Raw genomic sequence first — 23,822 nt, 5'->3', positions numbered from 1 at the left:
GAAGACTTCTCCAAACTTAGACAGAACTACCTATAAATAGGCAAACTTATTTCTAGAGGAACATACTTTATATGCAGGACTATAGACTTACAAATGATGCATATATATTCTTAAAATATCCTGATTTTAAAATTAATAATCAAGATAATTTGAGTTCATTAAATACAATGTAAGGATAAAAAAACCTTTCAATTATATTTTTCTACTCTATCTAGTCTATTCCTCTATTCTTTTCACATAAAATTGCCAAAGATTCTTAATGCTCATATTTTACTACATAACATTCAGAAGGCACTTTCATTCTTTTTTCCTAATACTGTTAATCAGCTTCCAACCTTCTCTTTTCTCTTTTACCTCAACTCCCAGAAGAGCAGCCCAGGTTAAACCTCTCATAAGAGGAGGAATGTCGACTCTTGCCTCTTTCCAGATTTGATTTTTTTTATATGGATAAGCCTACAGATAAAAAAAAAAGATATGAAAAATACCTTGAATTACCAATGCCACCTCTTTAGTCTAGCCAGTTCTCAATATACCAGTGAAAAAGTTCAAGGTGAATTATAATGTTTTTAAGTGCCTGAAATTACTTTGGTGTTATTAATACATAAAAGTTAGCAGTGAAATAGTTCTCTATCTTCTGTAAATCTCGTATTACACAATGAGAGGAGTTGATTCTACTGTTTTTAGTCATCCCTCTCTATCTTGTGCTCTGTGAGAAGTAAGAAAAAGACTCATTCTGAGGATAATATTATCAGTTTCATACAGGTAAAGTAATATAAGTAAGGCTCTTTGTAAAATAGCTGATGATATAGAAAGTATTAAATAAATATGTTATTATTACAGTTTCTCCTATATCTTTGTATACAAATTTGCCTATTTGTAAATTTGTATGTCATGAGAAATTTCTAGAAGAGACATATTAGGATAAAGGGTATGGATGTTGTTAATGCTCTTGATATATACCTTCAATTGTTTTACAAAATGTTTCTATCAACTTACACTTATTCCAAAAGAATGACAGTTCCAATCTTAATATATCTTAATTACTCTAATTTGGTATGCAAGAAAAGGCTATTTTACTTTTTTATATATTTTACTTTTTTACATTTCTATTAATAGTAATGATACATTCTCTAATAGATTTACTGACTAGTTGTATTTCTATTGTGTTCTTTATCTATTTCCCTGTTTAGATAATAGTGCTTTTTTCTTTTGGTTTTTAGGTGTTCTTTAAATAGTAAGGATGTTAATATCTAATATGATTGTGCATAGATTCCTGCATCTTGTTTACTTTTTAATTTTATATACTATGAACAGGTATCATTTATAATTAAAATTAATCAGAAAACATAAGTCATAAGAATTAGTCTTCTCATGACATCAAGATTCCCTAAGAATTATGAATGAATAAAAGATAAGGACTATATACGGGCACTTATAACACTTTAGGTTTTAGAATCTCTACCTTTAGCAGCCTGTCAAAGAGAATGATTCTGTTTAGTTGGTACTCTGTGTCCCTCTCTCGGATGATTAAAGGGAGAGTGGCAGCTGCAGAGAGCTCATTATTGCTGTTTGAATGAGGTAAATTAGACTGACTGTAAAAGAGAAACAAAAGCAGAAAAATTGACAAAAGGTATAAAATTTTTAAAAATTCAAATACCATAGTTTTGTGTTCTTTTCCAAAGAAAATGTACAAGCTTCTCACCAGAATAACATAAACAGATAGGAAAAATAAATGTAAAAGGAGACGATATACTCACTCATCTTCAAGTAGAGGGTAAAATGCTTCTCCACCAACATCTTTTAATCTCTGTGAATTGAGACAGAAAATATTTGATGTTTAGGACCTGTGACAGAAATGCTGATCCATATTTAAAAGAAAAAATAACATAAAATTATGAATTTATAAAGGTAACAAGAAAAGTAGAGAGTCTAAAATTCATTCCTAACATAAATATGAAAATATGCCATGCCTCCAGTGATTAAATTTATCTGTGAAGAATTGCTTTTTGTTTTTTTGATTTTTCTTACCTCTAGGTACCTTTTGTAAAGATTAGATACCTATTATAAAAGTTTTCCAAACATAAATACTAAATAAAGTATTCAGAAAACTAAAGTTAGTATAAATTTTAACAAATGGATAACTATTTTAAAATTATACGAAGATTATTTTAAAAGGTACTTTTGAATATATATTCCTTAATTTAAAGTCAGATTTTTGTTTTGACATTAATAAAATAGTAAGACAAAAGTAAGAGGATAATAAAAAGGATTCAAAAGAATTTCTCACATCATAAGTTGAACATAAATGATTCAAAGAGCTGATAAATCAACTAAAAGCAATTATTTTATTTTTTTCACAAAGTCATTATAAAAAATGTTACTCCAAATAATAATATTGCCAGAATTATAGATATCTTTAAAAACAGAAGAAGGCTGTCAGAGTAAAGTAAAATCTAAGATACACTGTAAGCAGAGTGATTAAAGCTAATGCCATCCTGTCTGCTGTTCAGTTCAACTTCCAACTGGAAGGCAGAGAATGCTCCTCTGGGGACTAACATAGAAGATGGAGCTCTGTGTAGACCCAGCATTGATCTTCTGTTGATTAGCATCTATGCACTCATCCATGGAAGTTGTTCCCAGAATTTTTAAAAGCCAAAAAAAAACCCAGCACTAAGAATCTGATAAACAGTGACTTTATGCCTAGCTTTTCTTTAAAATTGAACATGCATTTCCCATTTTGCTTTTAAGACTTTAGGTATTTCTTTCATGGATTGAAATTCTAAGTTGAAAACTAAAATTTTCACAAATTTTACTGTATTATTAACTTACATTTTTTAAGTTTAAGTTTTACTGTCCTGAAAGTCATAAACATAGCTAATATCTTTTCTGCTTTTTTTCTAGCTAAAAAATTAGCATATTAAGGGTTTATAAAAGGCAAAAATTCTTACACAGAAAAGTATAAGGTAAAATTATTATTCATTTCCATATTATTTTAAAAATTAACAAATTTAAAATTTATTCTTAATAATTATAGAAAAAAGTATTTTAAATTTCAAAAGTGGAACTGTAAGGGAATTGGGGAAGTAAAACTAAAGTCTACATTCATTTAACTTGTATTCATATCATTTGTATCATATTTAAATTAAAGAAACAAATTGAGAGTTAAATAAAAGTAGTTGAAACATATATTTTGGATATATTTTATTTTTTACCACCTTGTATTACTACTTATTTTATCCACTGTACAGTCTTTCACTCAAAGGGATGGTAAGTTTAGAGTATCAAGTGTAATAATTATATATTTTAATTTTCTGTTGCTGGCATTTAAGTAGGTAAGAGATTCTAACATCCTCCTACTGCATAGCATTTAAAATATTAAATGAGAGGAAAAGCCTATAAGAGTAATGAAAATGCAGTGACAGAAGACACAAAGCTGTATTTAGAGAGAAAGAGCTAAGCTAGTACTAAAGGACACTGAGAACTGTGAACTAGGGTTTTAGAGTACAACAGGACAAAGCCTCAGGCACTTAATTAGGCAGTCAAACTGGAGGGAGACCCTGCTACATCCAGGTAAAGAAAGAACTCCGGGTGTATGTGTGCGTGCGTGCCTGGGGAGAGCGTGCTGAACTGCTAGCCTAGAGACAGACTAGGGAAATCACCTATTTTATCTTTAGAGTTGGACACGACTGAGGATGCACATAGATCACTAAAAATAAAAAGGCTAGAAATTTTGGTTTTCAGACCAATACTCCATCAGTGTGGAAGTCATCCTTTCTGCCCTAACAACAAGAAAAAAGCTGAAAAAACTGAAAATAACAACCCTTTTTAGAACTATCAGAATCAGGGCAAAATGCTACCCAGAAAACTGGAGCAATGACAAATATAAAGAATCACAACTAAGCTGGAACAGAAGCCATTGCTGGAGCCTGGTAAAACACTTGAAGGGTAACTGATTGCTGCAGATTTAGCAATTTGAGAGATAATAGAAGCTTGAGAGATAAAAACTTGTGGAGGCCCAGACCTAAGGGAAACTTCACACTTCCTTGAGTTTTACCCCCATAAGTCCCAGCATGTTCTCAGGGTGAGGGTCTAAGAAAAATCCCCTCCTGTCTCTTGCACGAGAAGGGGCAAAATAACCATTTTGAACTACTCCTAGGGTATCCTGTTGTCTTAAGTAAAGGCCTGCTCTTCAGGGAAACTATTTTACCAGAGCTTAAATGACCTGCGGTAAGGGAAATACAAAATTCTAGGTCCTTCTAGTCCTTGATGTGGGGAAGAGAAATACCCAATTACTGCTCTCTCTAGCCTTCCTGTCTCACCTGAAGCAACAGGGAGGGAAGCTGAGAATTCCACAGCCCAGAGACACAGGCTCACTAAAACACTGAGACCTAATTAGCCCTTCAATCTACTTTCCCTCCCCTATCTTATTTCCATATGTAGAGTTTCTGTGAAGGACAGGGAAGCTTGGCAAGCTGCAATCCCTGGGGCTGCAAGGAGTTGGACACTAAGTGACTGAGCAACAACAAAGTTTCTGTATGATATAGGAGACTCCAGCTGAAAGAACTGCAAGCCTCAGATTCTATGTCCAGAGAAATCTAAAGACAGTAAGGAAGGTAAGAACATTGACATTTGAGGATTTTACTCTGAGAAAAAAGCTACACAAATAGTAAACAGCTAGATAAACATGAAATCTTTCACTGAAGATCTATTTATTACAGTTCTTTTCAGCAATATATCATATTGCATTCTCCCCACCCCCAAAATTGTAAGGCATGCTAAAGTATAAGAAAAACATTCTGCAGAGACAAAGCACTCTTCAGAACCAGATTCACATATGGCAGAGATTTTGGAATTATCAGAGCAGGAATTTAACATAACTGATTAAAATGCTAAAGGTTATAAGGGAAAAAAATGAACCACATGCAAGAAGAGGTAGGTAATATAAGCAGAAAGATGAAAATACTATGGAATAATCAAAGGATGTAACCTATGTGTGACAGGAATACCCAAGAGGAGAGAGAAAGAAATGGAAGAGATATTTGAAGTAATGACAGAAATTTTAAAATCAGACATACACCAAATGAAAAATTCCAAGAAGCTCAGAGACCATTAAGCAAGAAAATTTTTTTTTAAATCTACACCTGGGCATATCATATTTAAACTGCAAAAACTCAAATAACAAATAGAAAACCTTGATAGAAACTAAAACAGAAGTGAAAGGAACTTTACCTATAGAGGAAAAGGATAAGAATTACATCAGACAGTTCTTCAGAAACCATGCAAGCAAGAGAGTGGGGTGAAATGTTTAAAGCATAAAAGAAAAAAAAAAATCAAACTAGAATTTTGTACCCAACAAAATTTTCCTTCAAAAGTAGTAAGAAAGACACACTCTACATTATCTAAAAGAAACCCATTTTAAATATAAAGACATAGATACATTAAAAGTAAAGGAATAAAGATATACCATGAATAACACTAATTAAAAGAAAACTAGGATAGCTACATTAATTTCAAACAAAACTAACTTTAGAGCAAGAAACATCATAAAGCTAAGTGAGATAATTGAGGTATATCTGTATAGCTAACAAAGACTATGTAAATAAATACATTTTTTAAATCCTCAAATCAATAAGAAATCATTCAAAAGAACTGGCAAGAGATAAAAACTAGTAATATACTCAAGAGGTAAGCAAATCACAAAAAATATAAAAGGGCTCATAACTGTACAATAATTGGGAAATTGAAAATTAGTATTACAGAAAAATACCATTTTGCACCTTTTAGAATAATAATTTTTTAAGAATTTGATAAGACCATACTTCTACTACTGCTAAGTCACTTTAGTCATGTCCGACTCTGTGCGACCCCATAGACGGCAGCCCACCAGGCTCCCGTCCCTGGGATTCTCCAGACAAGAACACTGGAATGGGTTGCCATTTCCTTCTCCAATGCATGAAAGTGAAAAGTGAAAGTGAAGTCACTCAGTCATGTCTGACCCTCAGTGACCCCGTGGACTGCAGCCCACCAGGCTCCTCCATCCATGGGATTTTCCAGGCAAGAGTACTGGAGTGGGGTGCCATTGTCTTCTCCAGTAAGACCATATGTTACCACATATATGGAGAAATGAGAACCCTTATCCAATGAGGGTAAAGAGATAAAGTGATAAGATGATTTCTGTGAACAGAAAATATAACCACAGATACTAGACTGATTGCAGATATATTTTCCAACAATGCCACTCGTGGGCACGTATGTTAAAGAAATGCTCACATATTTTATGTTATCAGGAAGGAATCTAAGGCTTCATGTGTATCAGTAAGGTTTTATTAAAAAAAAAAAAAAAGAAGCCACTAAGGGAGGGAGGGAAGGAAGAAGGAAGGGAGGGAGGAAAGAAGGAAAAAGGTCTGAAGCAAATTTGCCAAGATACCATTCTTACATTTCTTAGCTGGCATAATGACAGTGTCACAGTGGTGTCATCTAATAGTGAACTTCTATCTCGACCTTGTCCAAAGCTTTCACCATCTTCAAAGAGAAAACTAAAAAGAGATTTAAAAAATAAGTTATTTTAATGAGCATAGAAATCCAATTTACTGTTTAAAAACCTTCTAGAAAATAAAATTTACTCTGAATCATAAATCTCTTCATTAAAAGAAAGAAATTTTAGACTGAATAAAATCTGTAATTGGTGGCTGAAATTTCTCCAAAAAATCTTCATTTTTAAATATATGTTGAGTTTGTATAAACACAGTGCATGCGTGCTCAGTGACTCAGTTGTGTCCGACTCTTTGCAACCCCGTGGACTGCAGCCTGCTAGGCAACTCTGTCCATGTCTACAGGGAAGAATACTGGAGTGGACTGCCACTTCCTCCTTCAGGGGTTCTTCCCGAGACTGAACCCAAGTCTCCTGCATACAGATTCTTTACCACTGAGCCACCTGGGAGGCCCCTATAAATAAGCACACAAGTGTAAAGCATTTTAGGGATACAAGAACATGATTTACACTGTTCATGCAGGTGCAATGATAAAATTACACTGACAGTATGTAATATGTTCCAGAGGAAATTCATATGGGTAAAAAATGATAAAAGGAGGAAGAAAATAAAATGCTAATGCTGATAACTTCTCAGGAGAATGAATACTGAGTAATAAACATATTTAGAATTTTAGAGAATTAATTTTTATATCCTTCAAACCATTTACTCTTGGAATTGCCATCATCTTATTTTTGATTTTTCTACTTAATTTATCATGTGAACAGTACAACTGAAGTTAATATTTAAGAATTAGTTCAAGAGGGGGGAAAGGTACAGAATTAGTGCTGTATTCAAACAATTAACCTAAAATTTACATACAAAGAAAAAAATGATCAGCAGATGGTTTCTATAGTTACCTACAAAGATCAAATCTAGTCCTAAAACCTAAAATTAAAACTTTAAAGCACTAATGGAAAGAGATGTAGGTTCTCATTTTTATGAACGAACATGATGAGCAACAGAACAATTAACAGTTTTGGCTCTTAGCATTGTATTGTCATTTAACTTCTAAGTAATTTACAAGATAGTGTCTAAGACCTTATACAACTCTGCAGTTTTTCAACAGCGCTTTAGTACCATGATGATCTCTAGGACAAGCAATGAGGTCACTGAGTACATTTTAAAATATCATTAGAAGTAAAAAAAAAAAAACTTCCTCATAATGGGCATACTAGCCTAGTATATTAACTCTGTTAAATATTACTGTTCTATTTGTACAATTTGTTTTATTGATCACCAACTATTGTGAGATGTTCCACAATAATACCTTTACTTCAAATAGATCATAAAACAAATAATTTATTAAAAATAGTAGTTTAAAAAATAACAAAAGCACTGATAAGAACTCTGCAATTAGAAACTCCTACCAAACATTTCTCCAAAGAAGACACGCAGATGGCCAATAAACACATGAAAAGCTGCTCACACTTGTTATTAGAGAAATGCAAATCAAAACTACAATAATGTACCACCTCATACCAGTCAGAATGGCTATCAACAAAAAACCGACAAACAATAAATGCTGGAGAGGACATGGAGAAAAGGTCAACCTCTTGCACTGCTGGTGGGAATACAAACTGATACAGCCATTATGGAAAACAGTACGGAGATTCCTTAAAAAAACAGGAATAAATCTACCATATGACCCAGCAATCTCACTCTTGGGCATATATCCAGAGAAAAGACACATGTACCCCAGTGTTCATTACAGCAATATTTACAATAGCCAGGAAGGAAGCAACCTAGATGTCCATCAACAGACAAATGGATAAAGAAGTTGTACATTTATACAATGGAATATTACTCAGCCATAACAAGGAACAAATCTGAGTCAGTTGTAGTTAAGTGGATGAACCTAGAGCCTCTTATACAGAGTGAAATGTCAGAAAAAGAAAAACAAGTATTGTATATTAATGCATATATATGGAATCTAAAAAAAATGGTAATAATGAACCTAGTAGACAACAGACTTGTGGACACAGGGGAAGATGAGTTCGTTCAGTTCAGTCTCTCGGTTGTGTGTGACTCTTTGTGACACCATGGACTGCAGCATGCCAGGGCTCCCTGTCCATCACCAACTCCCGGAGTTTACTTAAACTCATGTCCATTAAGGGGGACAATGAGGGTGGGATGAATTGAGAAAGCAGCATTGTCATATATATATTACCATCTGTAAAACAGTGGGAAGTTGCTAAATAACACAGGGAACCTAGCCTGGTGCTCTGTGATGACCTCAATGGGTGAGACTATAGGAAGGTAGGGAGACTCAGCAGGAAAGGGATATATCAGATCAGATCAGATCAGTTGATCAGTCATGTCCGACTCTTTGCGACCCCATGAATCGCAGCATGCCAGGCCTCCCTGTCCATCACCAACTCCCGGACTTCACTCAGACTCACGTCCATCGAGTCGGTGATGCCATCCAGCCATCTCATCCTCTGTCGTCCCCTTCCCCTCCTGCCCCCAATCCCTCCCAGCATCAGAGTCTTTTCCAATGAGTCAACTCTTTGCATGAGGTGGCCAACAATTATGACTGATTTGCGTTGTTGTACAGCAGAAACCAACACTAAATTGTAAAGCAATTTTCTACCAATTAAAAAATAGAATTAAAAAAAAAAACTCCTGCCAAGAAAGCAAGGTATTGATTTCAAATTGTTTTCACAATCACTTAGCTACAATGTCTACCTACCAGAAGAAAACACTATCAAATTTAAAAAAGTTATTACTAGATTTCTCTCATTTACAAGAGATGTTTTCTTTCCTTACTTGGGGAGTGTGCAGATAGGTGGTTTGGATCGAATGATTTCCTTGTTCACAAGCTCTTTTTCCAAGTCACCTCCAGCTAAACACCAAAGGTAATACACTTCTTCAATAGATCTTTCTGCCAGGTAATCACTGTTTATATCTATCAATGGAAAATTAAAAAAAATAGCTATCACACTTTCTGTTTTTATTAAAAGGCAACAAGCAGTAATAGCTGACATTTTAAAAAAGTAAAAGCTGAAGAACACAGTAAGATTTCCTTTACAATATTCATACTACAAAATTCATAGAGGATTAAATGCAGATATGCATACTGGTTGTGCATCCAGTGTCTTTGAGAAAAAAGTGTGATTTTTATCCTCTGTACCAGAGATATATATACGTAAGTGTGTGTATATATGTATATATGTGTGTGTGTGTATATATATATATATATATATATATGAGAGATACACACACACACACACACACACACACACAAGCTATTATCAAGCCCTGCAGGAAAGAAATAAGGGCAAAAAAAAGCACTTGAGCAGGCAACCAGCACACCCTGTCCCATCCTTTGTCCTGAGACAATTTCTGCCTCTTTTACAAGTCTTGATGTCTCACAGAGGCTTTGCTTCCATTGTACTATGTTCATATTGACCTTCAGTTTTTTGGCCACTCCACACGGCATGTGGGACCTTAGTTCTCCGACCAGGGATTGAAGCCATCCCCCCTACATAGCAAATGCGGAATGTTAACCACTTGGACTGCCAAGAAAGTCTTGGATCTTCATTTATAAGAAGATAAATTTTAATTTTATCTTATCTTATAATTTATCTTTATAATTTATAAGAAAATTTATATCCCCAGTACAAACGATGCTTGAAGATACAGTGTAGAGAACATAGTAGAAACTCAATACGTATTTGCCCAAATGAATCTTTAGTATTTCCTACCGTGATATGTCATGATAATTTTTTTTATAAACATAATTTACTGGTGTCCCTAAAAAACACATTTTGAGAGCTGTAATTTTCAGAGAGGAATGAAAAGAGAAAAGGTGGTATTCTCTAACAAACATGGAATTTAATAATAATGGACTTATCAATAATATGATTTTTAGATAATTTATAATAAATTTTATGAAATCTATATAAATATTGAGGTAACAGAAATTCCACCGGAAACCAGAAGATCTGATTATAGCATTACGACCTGGATTTACATAAGAAAAATTTTTTTGTTTGATACTACTTCCTTTCTTTGATTCTTAAAGTCCTTGCTCCAAAGTAATTTAAATTTAAAGGATTAAAATGTTAGGTTATATTTTAACCACTTCCAAAATTACTTCTTAATTCTCAGGTAAGTATCCAAAATGTCTCACTAATGTAAATATATATTGATGACAAATTTAAAGCTGAAACTAGGATGAGGGTACTTCCTTTAAAAACATGGCTTTATTATTAGTATTCTTTATCATTACCTTCATACAACTGACTGATATCCTCTGGCAGAGTCAAATCAGCACATCTCAGAGAAGAAGAAAACAGGCTGGCAGGTTTGATAAAGGGAGGGTATAAGGGTAACACTTCACTGAACACATTGTCCTGCATTAATTCATCTGGGGTTGGCCTTAAGAAACACATTTAAAATACAGCACAGGAATTAAAGTCATTAAAATATTCCTAGAATAATGGCATACCTACAAGGAAATAATTAAAAGTCATAAACACCTCATAGGCATACAAAATAATGAAGCTCTCCTTATTAGAGTCTAGATATACACCTTTAAAAAAGAATCAAAAGATTATAAGTAAATACTGACTTTTTTTTCTCTTTTGTGCTTTTTGTACTTTACGACTTATCAAATATTATTACATATGAGCATCTCCATTTTTTACTTTCAGCTTGACCATCATAAACTTGCTTTGCTGAATATCTTCATTAAATAATAAAATTATAAATCAATACTATCTTCTGATTTTCTTCCTACTCTCTTAATGTGGTATCAGTTCAGTCAGTTCAGTAGCTCAGTCATGTCTGATTCTTTGCAACCCCATGAACTGCAGCATGCCAGGCCTCCCTGTGCATCACCAACTCCAGAAGTTCTCCCAAACTCATGTCCATTGAGTTGGTGATAACATCCAACCATCTCATCCTCTGTTGTCCCCTTCTCCTCCTGCCATCAATCTTTTCCAGTATCAGGGTCTTTTCAAATGAGTCAGTTCTTCACATGAGGTGGCCAAAGTATTGGAGTTTCACCTTCAGCATCAGTCCTTCCAATGACACCCAGTACTGATTTCCTCTAGGATGGACTGGCTGGATCCCCTTGCAGTCCAAGGGACTCTCAAGAGTCTTCTCCAACACCACAGTTCAAAAGCATCAATTCTTCGGCACTCGGCTTTCTTTATAGGCCAACCCTCACATCCATACATGACCACTGGAAAAACCATAGCTTTGACTAGACTGACCTTTGTTGATAAAGTAATGTCTCTGCTTTTTAATATGCTGTCTAGGTTGGTCATAAATTTTCTTCCAAGGAGTAAGTGTCTTTTAATTACATGGCTGCAATCACCATCTGCAGTGATTTTGGAGCCCCAAAATATAAAGTCTCTCACTGGTTCCACTGCTTCCCCATTTTTGCCATTTAGTGATGGGACCGGATGCCATGATGTTCAGGTCAGTTCAGTTCAGTTCAGTCACTCAGTCGTGTCCGACTCTCTGCAACCCCATGAATCGCAGCACGCTAGGCCTCCCTGTCCATCACCAACTCCCAGAGTTCACTCAGACTCACGTCCATCGAGTCAGCGATGCCATCCAGCCATCTCATCCTCTGTCGTCCCCTTCTCCTCCTGCCCCCAATCCCTCCCCACATCAGAGTCTTTTCCAATGAGTCAACTCTTCGCATGAGGTGGCCAAAGTACTGGAGTTTCAGCTTCAGCATCATTCCTTCCAAAGAACACCCAGGGCTGATCTCCTTTAGAATGGACTGGTTGGATCTCCTTGCAGTCCAAGGGACTCTCAAGAGTCTTCTCCAACACCACAGTTCAAAAGCATCAATTCTTCAGCGCTCAGCCTTCTTCACAGTCCAACTCTCACGTCCATACATGACCACAGGAAAAACCATAGCCTTGAGTAGACGAATCTTTGTTGGCAAAGTAATGTCTCTGCTTTTCAATATGCTATCTAGGTTGGTCATAACTTTACTTCCAAGGAGTAAGTGTCTTTTAATTTCATGGCTGCAGTTACCATCTGCAGTGATTTTGGAACCGCCCCAAAAATAAAGTCTGACACTGTTTCCACTGTTTCCCCATCTATTTCCCATGAAGTGATGGGACCGGATGCCATGATCTTTGTTTTCTGAATGTTGAGCTTTAAGCCAACTTTTTCACTCTCCACTTTCATTTTCATCAAGAGGCTTTTTTTAGTTCCTCTTCACTTTCTGCCATAAGGGTGGTGTCATCTGCATATCTGAGGTTATTGATATTTCTCCCGGCAATCTTGATTCCAGCTTATGTTTCTTCCAGTCCAGCGTTTCTCATGATGTACACTGCATATAAGTTAAAAAAGCAGGGTGACAATATACAGCCTTGACGTACTCCTTTTCCTATTTGGAACCAGTCTGTTGTTCCATGTCCAGTTCTAACTGTTGCTTTCTGACCTGCATACAGATTTCTCAAGAGGCAAGTCAGGTGGTCTGGTATTTCCAACTCTTTAAGACTTTTCCACAGTTTCTTGTGGTTCACACAGTCAAAGGCTTTGGCATAGTCAATAAAGCAGAAATAGATGTTTTTCTGGAACTCTCTTGTTTTTTCGACGATCCAGTGAATGTTGGCAATTTGATCTCTGGTTCCTCTGCCTTTTCTAAAACCAGCTTGAACATCTGGAAGTTCACGGTTCATGATTGCTGAAGCCTGGCTTGGAGAATTTTGAGCATTACTTTACTAGCGTGTGAGATGAGTACAATTGTGTGGGAGTTTGAGCATTCTTTTGGCATTGCCTTTCTTTGGAATTGGAATGAAAACTGACCTTTTCCAGTCCAGTGGCCACTGCTGAGTTTTCCAAATTTGCTGGCATATTGAATGCAGCACTTTCACAGCATCATCTTTTAGGATTTGATATAGCTCAACTGGAATTCCATCATCTCCACTAGCTTTGTTCATAGTGATGCTTTCTAAGGCCCACTTGACTTCATATTCCAGGATGTCTGGCTCTAGGTGAGTGATCACACCATCATGATTCCCTGGATAGTGAAGATCTTTTTTGTACAGTTCTGCTGTGTATTCTTGCCACCTCTTCTTAATATCTTCTGCTTGTTAGGTCCATACCATTTCTGTCCTTTATCGAGCCCATCTTTGCATGAAATGTTCCCTTTGTATCTCTAATTTTCTTGAAGAGATCTCTAGTCTTTGCCATTCTATTGTTTTCCTCTATTTCTTTGCATTGATCGCTGAGGAAGGCTTTCTTATCTCTCCTTGATATTCTTTGGAACTCTGCGTTCAGATGTTTATATCTTTCCTTTTCTCCTTTGCTTTTCACTTCTCTTCTTTTCACAGCTATTTGTAAGGCCTCCTCAGACAGCCATTTTGCCTTTTTGCATTTCTTTTCTTGGGGATGGTCTTGATCCCTGTCTCCTGTACAATATCACAAACCTCCATCCACAGTTCATCAGGCACTCTATCATATCTAGTCCCTTAAATCTATTTCTCACTTCTACTGTATAATCATAAGGTATTTGATTTAGGTCATACCTGAATCGTCTAGTGATTTTCCCTACTTTCTTCAATTTAAGTCTGAATTTGGCAATAAGGCGTTCATGATCTGAGCCACAGTCAGCTACCTGTCTTGTTTTTGCTGACTGTATGGAGCTTCTTCATCTTTGGCTGGAAAGAATATAAGTATCTGATTTCAGTGTTGGCCATCTGGTGATGTCCACATGGAGAGTCTTCTCTTGTGTTGTTGGAAGAGGGTGTTTGCTATGACCAGTGCATTCTCTTGGCAAAACTCTATTAGCCTTTGCCCTACTTCATGCTGTACTCCAAGGCCAAATTTGCCTGTTACTCCAGGTGTTTCTTGACTTCCTACTTTTGCATTCCAGTCCCCTATAATGAAATGGACATCTTTTTTGGGTGTTAGTTCTAAAAGGTCTTGTAGGTCTTCATAGAACCGTTCAACTTCAGCTTCTTCAGCATTACTAGTTAGGGCATAGACTTGGATTACCCTGGTATTTAATGGTTTGCCTTGGAAATGAACAGAGGTCATTTTGTCATTTTTGAGATTGCATTCAAGTACTGCATTTTGGAATATTTTGTTGTCTATGACAGCTACTCCATTTCTTCTAAGGGGTGTGTGCCCACAGTAGTAGATATAATGGTCATCTGAGATAAATTCATGTGGTATATTTACCCAAAATTATGCTTTTAATACCATTCCTCTCATTTGAACATGTCTTGATAAAGATGTTTTCATAAAGATAGATCAGAATATATTATTTTCAAATATTACATACTTACAGAGTTTAGGGACAAATGAATGGGTAACAGTGACATCATCAAATGAACATAATAAGACTTCTAAGAAATCCTTTTACATTATCAACAATTATTAACTTAGCTCACTATGTAAGTTTTTTATATAATACTTATTTGCCAATAAACTTTTGTTCTCATTTTTCTCATATCACTGTATCTAGGCATATCTACCTGCCATAGTTTAGCTAATTTTCAAATTGGAGGTTAGGAAATGAACTAGTGGCTGATTTTGGTATATGTCAGCTTTCTGATCATGTTTTAATTATTTTTTTCTTCTCTTACAACCATACATTAAAGCCAAAACTATCAGTTATGATACTAATATCAATCATACATTACTACATATGTTAATATTCTTATTTAATCCATTAGTATTAAAAAATTAAGTACTTATATGTTAAGATCTCAGTAATAATCCCAAACTCTTGATATCAACCTCTTGGAAGGGTGGAAGGTGAGGCACTTCTTTAAAAGATCTATCACAGTTTCAGGAAGCTCCTGGTAAACAGAGAGAGAAAGTAATTATTTTAAACAATCCACTTAAAAATTTATATTACTTACATCATTTTCTACTTTAAGAAGTTTTGACTGTTTTGGAAAGCCTTTGCTTTAAAACAGTTTGCTACTGGATGCCAAGTATGCAAAATAAATGTTCAAGAACAGAGTAATGACAAACCTTTATAATGTCCAGACAGCCATGCTCCTCAGCCAGAACTATTATAGTGTCATCTACACAGTCTATAAAAGAGGAAAATTACATGAATCAAAGCTGCTTTTACAACTTACCAGACTGGGAGTTAAACTTTAATAACATTATTTTAAATTATATAATGCAATTTTGGAACTTGGAATATTAAAAAGCTTGAGACTTTTCCTTATATGTTTTAATAAATGATAAAGGCTTTATTTTTATGCTTATAAGACTTGTCATTAAATACAATTGAAGAATGTGCACACATTTTTTCTGGTCTTTACAGTATAAGGTTTAGCCTATAGACACCATTTATAGATCTCTAAGATTCCTTAATAGCCATATTACCAATCTTTGAAATTAAAGTGATAAAATTATAAAATTTTATAAATTTTATTTACAATCCATTGTTATTTAATATTCACTAATATTATTCTATACACATCCATATTTGTAGACCCTATTAACCTGGACACCGATCTGACATTCTTTTATACAAAGCGCTCTATCACTGTTTTTCTCTCTTTTTTTTACCATACATCCTTAACTTATTCTACTTTAAGTGGATTACACAAATTTTTATAAATGTGAATTACAAGTATTTGGATTATACACATGTGAAACATATGAGCTTGTTAGAAGGAAGAATAAACATTCTTCCTCAGTCATTGCTGCTAAGTCGATTCAGTCGTGTCCGACTCTGTGCGACCCCAGAGACAGCAGCCCATCAGGCTCCCCTGTCCCTGGGATTCTCAAGGCAAGAACACTGGAGTGGGTTGCCATTTCCTTCTCCAATGCATAAGAGTGAAAAGTGAAAGTGAAGTCGCTCAGTCGTGTCCGACTCTCAGCGACCCCATGGACTGCAGCCCACCAGGCTCCTCCATCCATGGGATTTTCCAGGCAAGAGTACTGGAGTGGGGTGCCATTGCCTTCTCCGTTGTCAGTCATTACTTACATATAATTCACTAAACGGAAAGCTCAAAAGTTATAGTACATTGAAGGTAACTGCTACAGAGAAGTACAATTTTACAATTTCATATTTTGATTCAAAAGTTAGTTTGGTTGGCTAGATCATAAAGCTAAGATTATATCCAAGGACATTATAATTCCTTACAGTGAATCAGGAAAAGCTCTCCTATAGTACCTCAAGGGTGCTTAAAGTGTCCTGTTAATGCTTATCACTGATCACTGGAAAGCTGAAGAAAGTGAAGCCTTTTCAGTGTAGTTAGTATTTTGAAGAACATATTCGCTATGTGTATAATTACTCTCACTAAAGATTATATTTATAACTGAAAGATAATTGTGAGACACTTACCCAGTGTAAGCAAAAATTTTAGTCTTTCAGAAATATCCAAACTCTGAAATAATTTTCTTCCCTACATAAAAGATAAAAGCAATTCTTATTAACATTTACATATTCTTCCCAGGGAGGGAGGTTTTATTTTTCATTGCTGAAAATGATTTTTCAATTATCTCTATTTCTCTTCAGAGGTTTTATCAGATTTTTTTTGTTTGTTTGTTTTCAATATAAATTTATTTATTTTAATTGGAGGTTAATTACTTTATAATATTGTATTGGTTTTGCCATAAATCAATATGATTCCGCCACAGGTATACATGTGTATATCAGATTTTTTTTGAATTGGCTCCACTAAAGAAAAATCATTGGTGACATACATTTTTTTAATGTTGCATAATGCTTACCATTTAAACATTTTGTATATCTAAGAATCATTACATTTTAGTTTGATCTCAAGCATTCTTCATTTTTGAGACCCACATATATCTGGTTGTCCAAAGGGACTCCAGGAGTCTTATTTGATTAAGAGACCAAAATGTCTTTTCACCCTTTCATCCACCCAGCTAATTCTCACTTATATATCATGACCCAGATGATCTGTTGTCTCCACTAAGAAACATCCCACAACACTCCTTCCTCTTCTCAAAATTACTTAAGACAACCATCTTTGTGTTTTCCATAGTAGCTGGTATAGCCCTTTATTTTAAGATACACGTTATATTTTAGTTGTTTCCTTATTCCTTGGCTTCAGAGGGCTCCTTAAAAAAGAGTCTTGAATCAAGCACAACTTCAATGATTATGTGCTGAGCAACTACTGTGTGTGAAGCTGGACTTTCCACCAAGGGTTATATACTATGGGTAAATTACTTGACCACTTTAAACCTCACTTTCCTCATTTATAAATTGGAATGTTAACTATACATGCCATGTAGGTTGCAGTGAAGGTTATATGATGTATAAAAAACTGCTTAGCATTTTCTGCATAAAGAAAATGCTTCATAAATTTTGGCTATTCTATTATTATAAACAAAGTAAACTTGTATGATCATTTAAAAAGACTTAGAAGGAGAAGGTTTAAGAAGACAGCTTGGTCTTTATGCAGTGAAAGAGGCTCTGATTTTCTTTTTTTAATAGAGAAGAAAAAACTTTCTTAAAGTTTTATGAAATTAGAACTACAGGTGGAGAGATCATTGAAAATAAATTGCCCCTCCTCTCTCTTTTTAATCTCTTACACTACTATCAATGTTAATCTTCTAGACCTAAATGTAAGGCCAGATACCCTAAAACTCTTATAGAAAAACACAAGCAGAACACTCTCTGACATAAATTGAAGCAAGATCTTTTTTGATCTACCTCCTGGAGTAATGAAAAGAGAAGCAAAAATAAACAAAAGGGACCTAATTAAACTTAAAAGCTTTTGCACAGCAAAGGAAATCATAAGCTAAATGAAAAAACCCACAGAATGGGAGAAAATATTTGCAAATGAAGCAACTGACAAGGGGTTAATCTCCAAAATATACAAACAGCTCATGCAGCTCAATAACAAAAAACCAACCCAATCAAAAAATGGACGGAAGATCTAAATAGAAATTTCCCCAAAGAAGACACACAGATGGCCAAAAAGCACATGAAAAGATGCTAAACATCATTAATTATTAGAGAAATGTAAATCAAAACTACAATGAAGTATCACCTTACACTGGTCAGCATGGCCATCATCAAAAAATCTACAAATAATAAATGTTGAAAAGGGTGCAGGGGAAAGAGAACAGTGTTACATTGTTGGTGAGAATGTAAATTGGTACAGCCTTTATGGATAACAGTATGGAGGTTCCTTAAACAACTAAAAATAGAGCTACCATATGATTAAGTGGGCATATACCCCAGGAAAACCATAATTTGAAAAGATACATGCACCCCAAAGTCCATTGCAGTATTATTTACAATAGCCAGGACATGGAAGCAACCTACACGTCCACTGAAAGAGGAATGGATAAAGAAGATGTGGTACAATGAAATACAAAGAAAATATGTACAATGAAATATTATTTGGCCATGAAAAAGAAGGAAATAATGCCATCTGCAGCATCATGGATGGACCTAGAGATTGTCATACTGAGTGAAATAAGTCATAAATATTGTATAATGTTGCTTACATGTGGAACCTAAAAAAAAATGGTACAAGTGAATTTATCTACAAAATAGAGTCACAGATGTAGAAAACAATTTTATGGTTTCTGAGGGTAAGGGGAGGGAGGGATAAATTGGGATACTGGGGTTGACATATATTATACACACTGCTGCTGCTGCTGCTGCTGCTGCTGCTGCTAAGATGCTTCAGTCGTGTCCGACTCTGTGCGACCCCATAGACAGCAGCCCACCAGGCTCCACCGTCCCTGGGATCCTCCAGGTAAGAACACTGGAGTAGGTTGCCATTAAAATAGGTAACTATTAAGGACCTACTGTATAACACAGGAAGTGGTATACAGTACTCTGTAATGATCTATATGCGAAAAGTATCTAAAAAAGAGTGGATGTATGTGTATGTATAACTAATGCACTTTGATGTACATCTGAAACTAATACAACATTGTAAAGCCACTATATTCCAATAATAATAAAATTAAAAAAGACCCACCTTTAAAAAAATTAATCTTCTAAAACTGCAGGTTTGATTTCAGCTTGCTTAAAAACTTTAAATGACCCCCCTATCTTATATAAATATAATCCTCTCAATATGGCATTCAAAGTCTCCTAGGATATGGCTCCTATCCATTTTACTTATTAATTTATATTTAATATTTTGTATGAAATCTAAAGGTTTGATGAGGAAGATTCAAATCATTCTAAAACTGGACTGTCTAAACTTTGAGTACCTCTTAAAATGTCATGAAGCCCCTATTATGGAATTAATATTTCCTTTCTTATAATTCATGCAGTTCTTTGTGCTTATCTTCAAAGTTTATGGATTTGCATTAATTATAGGCTCTTTTGGAGAAGGCAATGGCACCCCACTCCAGTGTTCTTGACTGGAGAATCCCATGGACAGAAGGGCCTGGTGGGCTGCCATTTATGGGGTCGCACAGAGTCGGGCATGACTGAAGCGACTTAGCAGCAGCAGCAGCAGCAGCATAGGCTCTTTGACAATACATTTTAATCACAGTTTATGCCTGTTGTATTATTATACACACAGTAAATACTCAACAACATTTGTTGAACTGAATTACTCATATAAGAAATACCCAGATCATAAGTAGTTTAAATATAATTAATGGTAATAAAAAGGAAAAGTTACATTTGTCATATTTACACTTATGTATACTTTACATTGGAGAAGGCAATGGCACCCCACTCCAGTACTCTTGCCTGGAAAATCCCATGGATGGAGGAGCCTGGAAGGCTGCGGTCCATGGGGTCGCTAAGAATCGGACACGACTGAGAGACTTCACTTTCACTTTTCTCTTTCATGCATTGGAGAAGGAAATGGCAACCCACTCCAGTGTTCTTGCCTGGAGAATCCCAGGGATGGGGGAGCCTGGTGGGCTGCCATCTCTGGGATCGCACAGAGTCGGACACGACTGAAGCGACTTAGCAGCAGCAGCAGCATACATTCCAACAAGAATTTTCAATTAGGCTGTGATTTTAAACAAAAAATGAGATTTACTATATTTTCATACCAATGAAAAGGAAGATGGTCTAGACAAAGGATAGCAAAGAATCAGCAAGTCTGGCATTTTCCCTTAGAAAAAGCAATGCCAATGTATAAGCTACCATGTAATTGTTAACATTTAAGTGTTAATAATAAAAGCTAACATTTATGTACTGTGATATAATACCCTATATTAGCTACATTAGTTACCTTAAGTCACACAACTACACTTTGTTGTGTAAGATTTCAAATCAAGTTCTCTCTGACTATGAAAGTCTGTCTCTTAACTATTATGCTTTACTACTTCTGCTACTACTACTACTTTTCTGTACACAAAACTCACAAAATGAAAATAATATCATCCTAATCCTTAGCTATGGTAAAGATCAATGAGTTAATATTTCAAAAATACTTTAAAAATCCATTGGAAAACAGAACAACAGATAAACAATAAAATTGTCTGCCCCTAAAGACCTCATTGTCCAAGTAGGCACATGTAACAAATACTAAAATAGAAGAGAATAAAGAAAACGGAGACTAACCATGGCAGGTATTTGGAGGCAGAATCAACAAAATATTAGCTGTCTCTCCAAATTCATCCTGATCTATCAGGCACCTATCTAAGGCCACATCAGTAAACTGCCACTAGTGAAAAGTAGAGTTGATGCCTGCAAATTTTACATCATCTTCTTAAAGACAGTTACCAAGAATTCACTCCTCTCCTTTTCTTATGGCTAAAAAGGAGGATAAAGCAGCATCTTTCGGAGCGATCCCTGATAGCCAAAGTTTTGGCATGACATTGTGGAACAGAGCCCACTCTTTCTGAAGATTGTTACATGAGGGAGAAAAACATCTGTGTTCTTTAGGGCACTGCATTAAAAAAAACCTTCATTATGATGATATTGGCATTTTATTTTTTTGGCTGCATGCACGTGGGATCTTTGTGCCCTGACCAGGGATGCAACTTGTGCCCCCTGCATTGGAAGCTTGAAGTCTTAACCAGCTGGACCACCAGGGAACTCTCTAAGCTACTACATTTTTAATTCCTTTGTTTACAATAACTGTATAGTCTTTATTACACAAATAAATATAGAGGATATTTCAGGAAGGCCTCATAAAAAGCCGACTCTTATAAGTGAGTCTTATTGAAGACAGAATAGGGGAGGAAAAGGTATTTAAGGAAGAAAGAATACCACAGATGGGAGAGAGAGCATGAATATACTGAAATGTGTAAGCAGTTTTAGTGTAAAGTTTCTAAATATGCTTTTTACACTTAATACAGTGTAAGTTTTTAATACTTAGTACAGGTGCAAATAGTTCTGCTGCTGCTGCTGCTGCTAAGTCGCTTCAGTCATGTCCGACTCTGTGCGACCCCACTGACAGCAGCCCACCAGGCTCCCCCGAACCTGGGATTCTCCAGGCAAGAACACTGGAGTGGGTTGCCATTTCCTTCTCCAATGCATGAAAGTGAAAAGGGAAAGTGAAGATGCTCAGTCGTGTCCGACTCTTCGCAACCCCATGGACTGCAGCCCACCAGGCTCCTCCATCCATGGGATTTTCCAGGCAAGAGTACTGGAGTGGGGTGCCATTGCCTTCTCTGGCAAATAGTTCTAGGTATACCAAAATAATATTCAAGTAAATTGTCAAGTGGGATTTTTTAAAAAATCAAATTGAGATTTCAGCCTTTTAATCCTCATATCTAGTCAATTTGCAAAAAAAAGATAAAAAGATGCTATTACTAAATAGCTTTCCTACCCCAAAATATTTTTCTAATAAACACACTATTTTTATTAGTTTAATATTTCTTTATACATACCACACAGAGCTCAAACAAAATGATTCCAAGAGACCAGACATCTGATTTGGGGCCAGAAGGCAATGGTTTTTCACTTGGCACATGATCACTGGTTTTGAAAATTCCTTGCGCAATTACCTCAGGTGCCAAGTATGATGGATACCTAAAATGGTATAATTTAAGAATGAATTTATTACCATGAGCTAGAAAGGGGGAAATAGGTACGTAGTGGTACGTTTTTACTATCAGTACAGTATAATCCATACAAAAGCTCAATGAGATAAAATGAACAACTCTTGCTAGGAAGAATTCTTAACTACCATAACACAGGTCTTATGTCTAGGAATCAAGAGGAAATATACATTTCTCAAGGAATGTTAAACCTATCTCACTTTTAGCTCTTTTCTTTGTTTTCCTCTGTATTAACACATTGCCTTCAGACTTCCAGATTTCGAGGTGTTTTTCCTTCTTCCTTACTGCCTATCTTCTCTTTATACTTAACTCTTATTTAAATTTTATCTTTGAAAATAGTATTTATTCTTTTGAATAGTAGGAATGTCAAAATCTGTAAAAACATATAAATTGAAATGTAAGACTCTCTCCAATCTCTGTACTCCAGTCACTCACACTATTTATGTACAAATAAAGTTGATCGTTTGTCATCATTGCCCTATAGGGAAGTATAGTATATGCACTATTCTGTACTCTTTTTCACTCAAAATATGTTTTAGAGATCATTCTTATAAATAAGTATAGATTTGTCTCATTCTTTTTGAAAACTGCCAATAATTTCATTGCATTGATACACTTAATTTATGTGATACAACTCTGAAGGAGGATATTTGGAAGTTGACTACTACTTAAAATGCTTACATGGATATATTACAGATATCCCATTTCCCATAAATACATAGATGAAAGACAAATTCCTAGACATGGTACTACAAAGTCACAAGGTAGATGAATTTTAAAATTTTATGTGTTTCCAAGTTGCCCTTATGGCAATTTATATTCTTATAAGCAGTATATAGGACTGCCTCTTTCCCTTAACCTTCACCAACATAAGTTTTTAAAAAAATTGCCTTAGTAAATATAAAATACAGACTATTAAATATGAATAAGGTGTAAAGAATAAAGCTTAAAAGAACACTCATGTACCTACCAACCAGTTTAAATAATGAATATGAAATTATCACTAAAAGTCCCGATTTGTGTGTTGATAATTCCCTTCCATTTATTTACAGTTTTACCAGGTTTGTAACCCTAAAAAATATTAATATATTGTTTAGTCAAGCACATATCTGAACTTTATAGTACTGGAGTTATGCTGCCATTATTCCTTTGTGATTTGCTTTTTTTAGTCAACAATATTTATTTAAAAGAGCCATTCACATTGCTGTATGTAGATTTAAGTCATTTTTATGTCTGTTTTATGAATACATTATTCATTCAGATGTCAACAAGCATTTATTTCATTTCTTTTTGTACTATAAACTATGTTGCTAGAAAAAGCATGTGTGTTTCTACACATAGTATGTTGTTGTGTAGCAACACTTCTAGCAAAAGTCTCCCCAG

At 35.2% G+C, this 23,822-nt stretch overlaps 1 protein-coding gene across 4 annotated transcripts in view; it reads right to left on the bottom strand.

Moving 5' to 3' along the window:
- TBCK (TBC1 domain containing kinase) overlaps positions 1 to 23,822 on the bottom strand; it is a 208,963-nt gene that overhangs the window by 129,070 nt on the left and 56,071 nt on the right. For all 4 annotated transcript variants that reach the window (XM_002688086.6, XM_005207674.5, XM_059887711.1 and 1 more), the window contains exons 6-15: positions 22,269 to 22,410; positions 16,819 to 16,879; positions 15,489 to 15,550; positions 15,249 to 15,310; positions 10,765 to 10,913; positions 9,300 to 9,438; positions 6,437 to 6,536; positions 1,758 to 1,807; positions 1,463 to 1,592; positions 355 to 453 (exon numbers count right to left, since the gene is read on the bottom strand). In XM_002688086.6, coding sequence (XP_002688132.1) covers positions 355 to 453; positions 1,463 to 1,592; positions 1,758 to 1,807; positions 6,437 to 6,536; positions 9,300 to 9,438; positions 10,765 to 10,913; positions 15,249 to 15,310; positions 15,489 to 15,550; positions 16,819 to 16,879; positions 22,269 to 22,410 — 994 coding nt within the window. The remainder of the gene's footprint in view (positions 1 to 354; positions 454 to 1,462; positions 1,593 to 1,757; positions 1,808 to 6,436; positions 6,537 to 9,299; positions 9,439 to 10,764; positions 10,914 to 15,248; positions 15,311 to 15,488; positions 15,551 to 16,818; positions 16,880 to 22,268; positions 22,411 to 23,822) is intronic.

This window comes from Bos taurus, chromosome 6 (assembly GCF_002263795.3).
Source record: "Bos taurus isolate L1 Dominette 01449 registration number 42190680 breed Hereford chromosome 6, ARS-UCD2.0, whole genome shotgun sequence".
NCBI classification, from domain to species: domain Eukaryota; kingdom Metazoa; phylum Chordata; class Mammalia; order Artiodactyla; family Bovidae; genus Bos; species Bos taurus.
The sequence above is the reverse complement of the archived record's forward strand: the minus strand, read 5'-3'. Positions and strand labels throughout refer to the sequence as shown.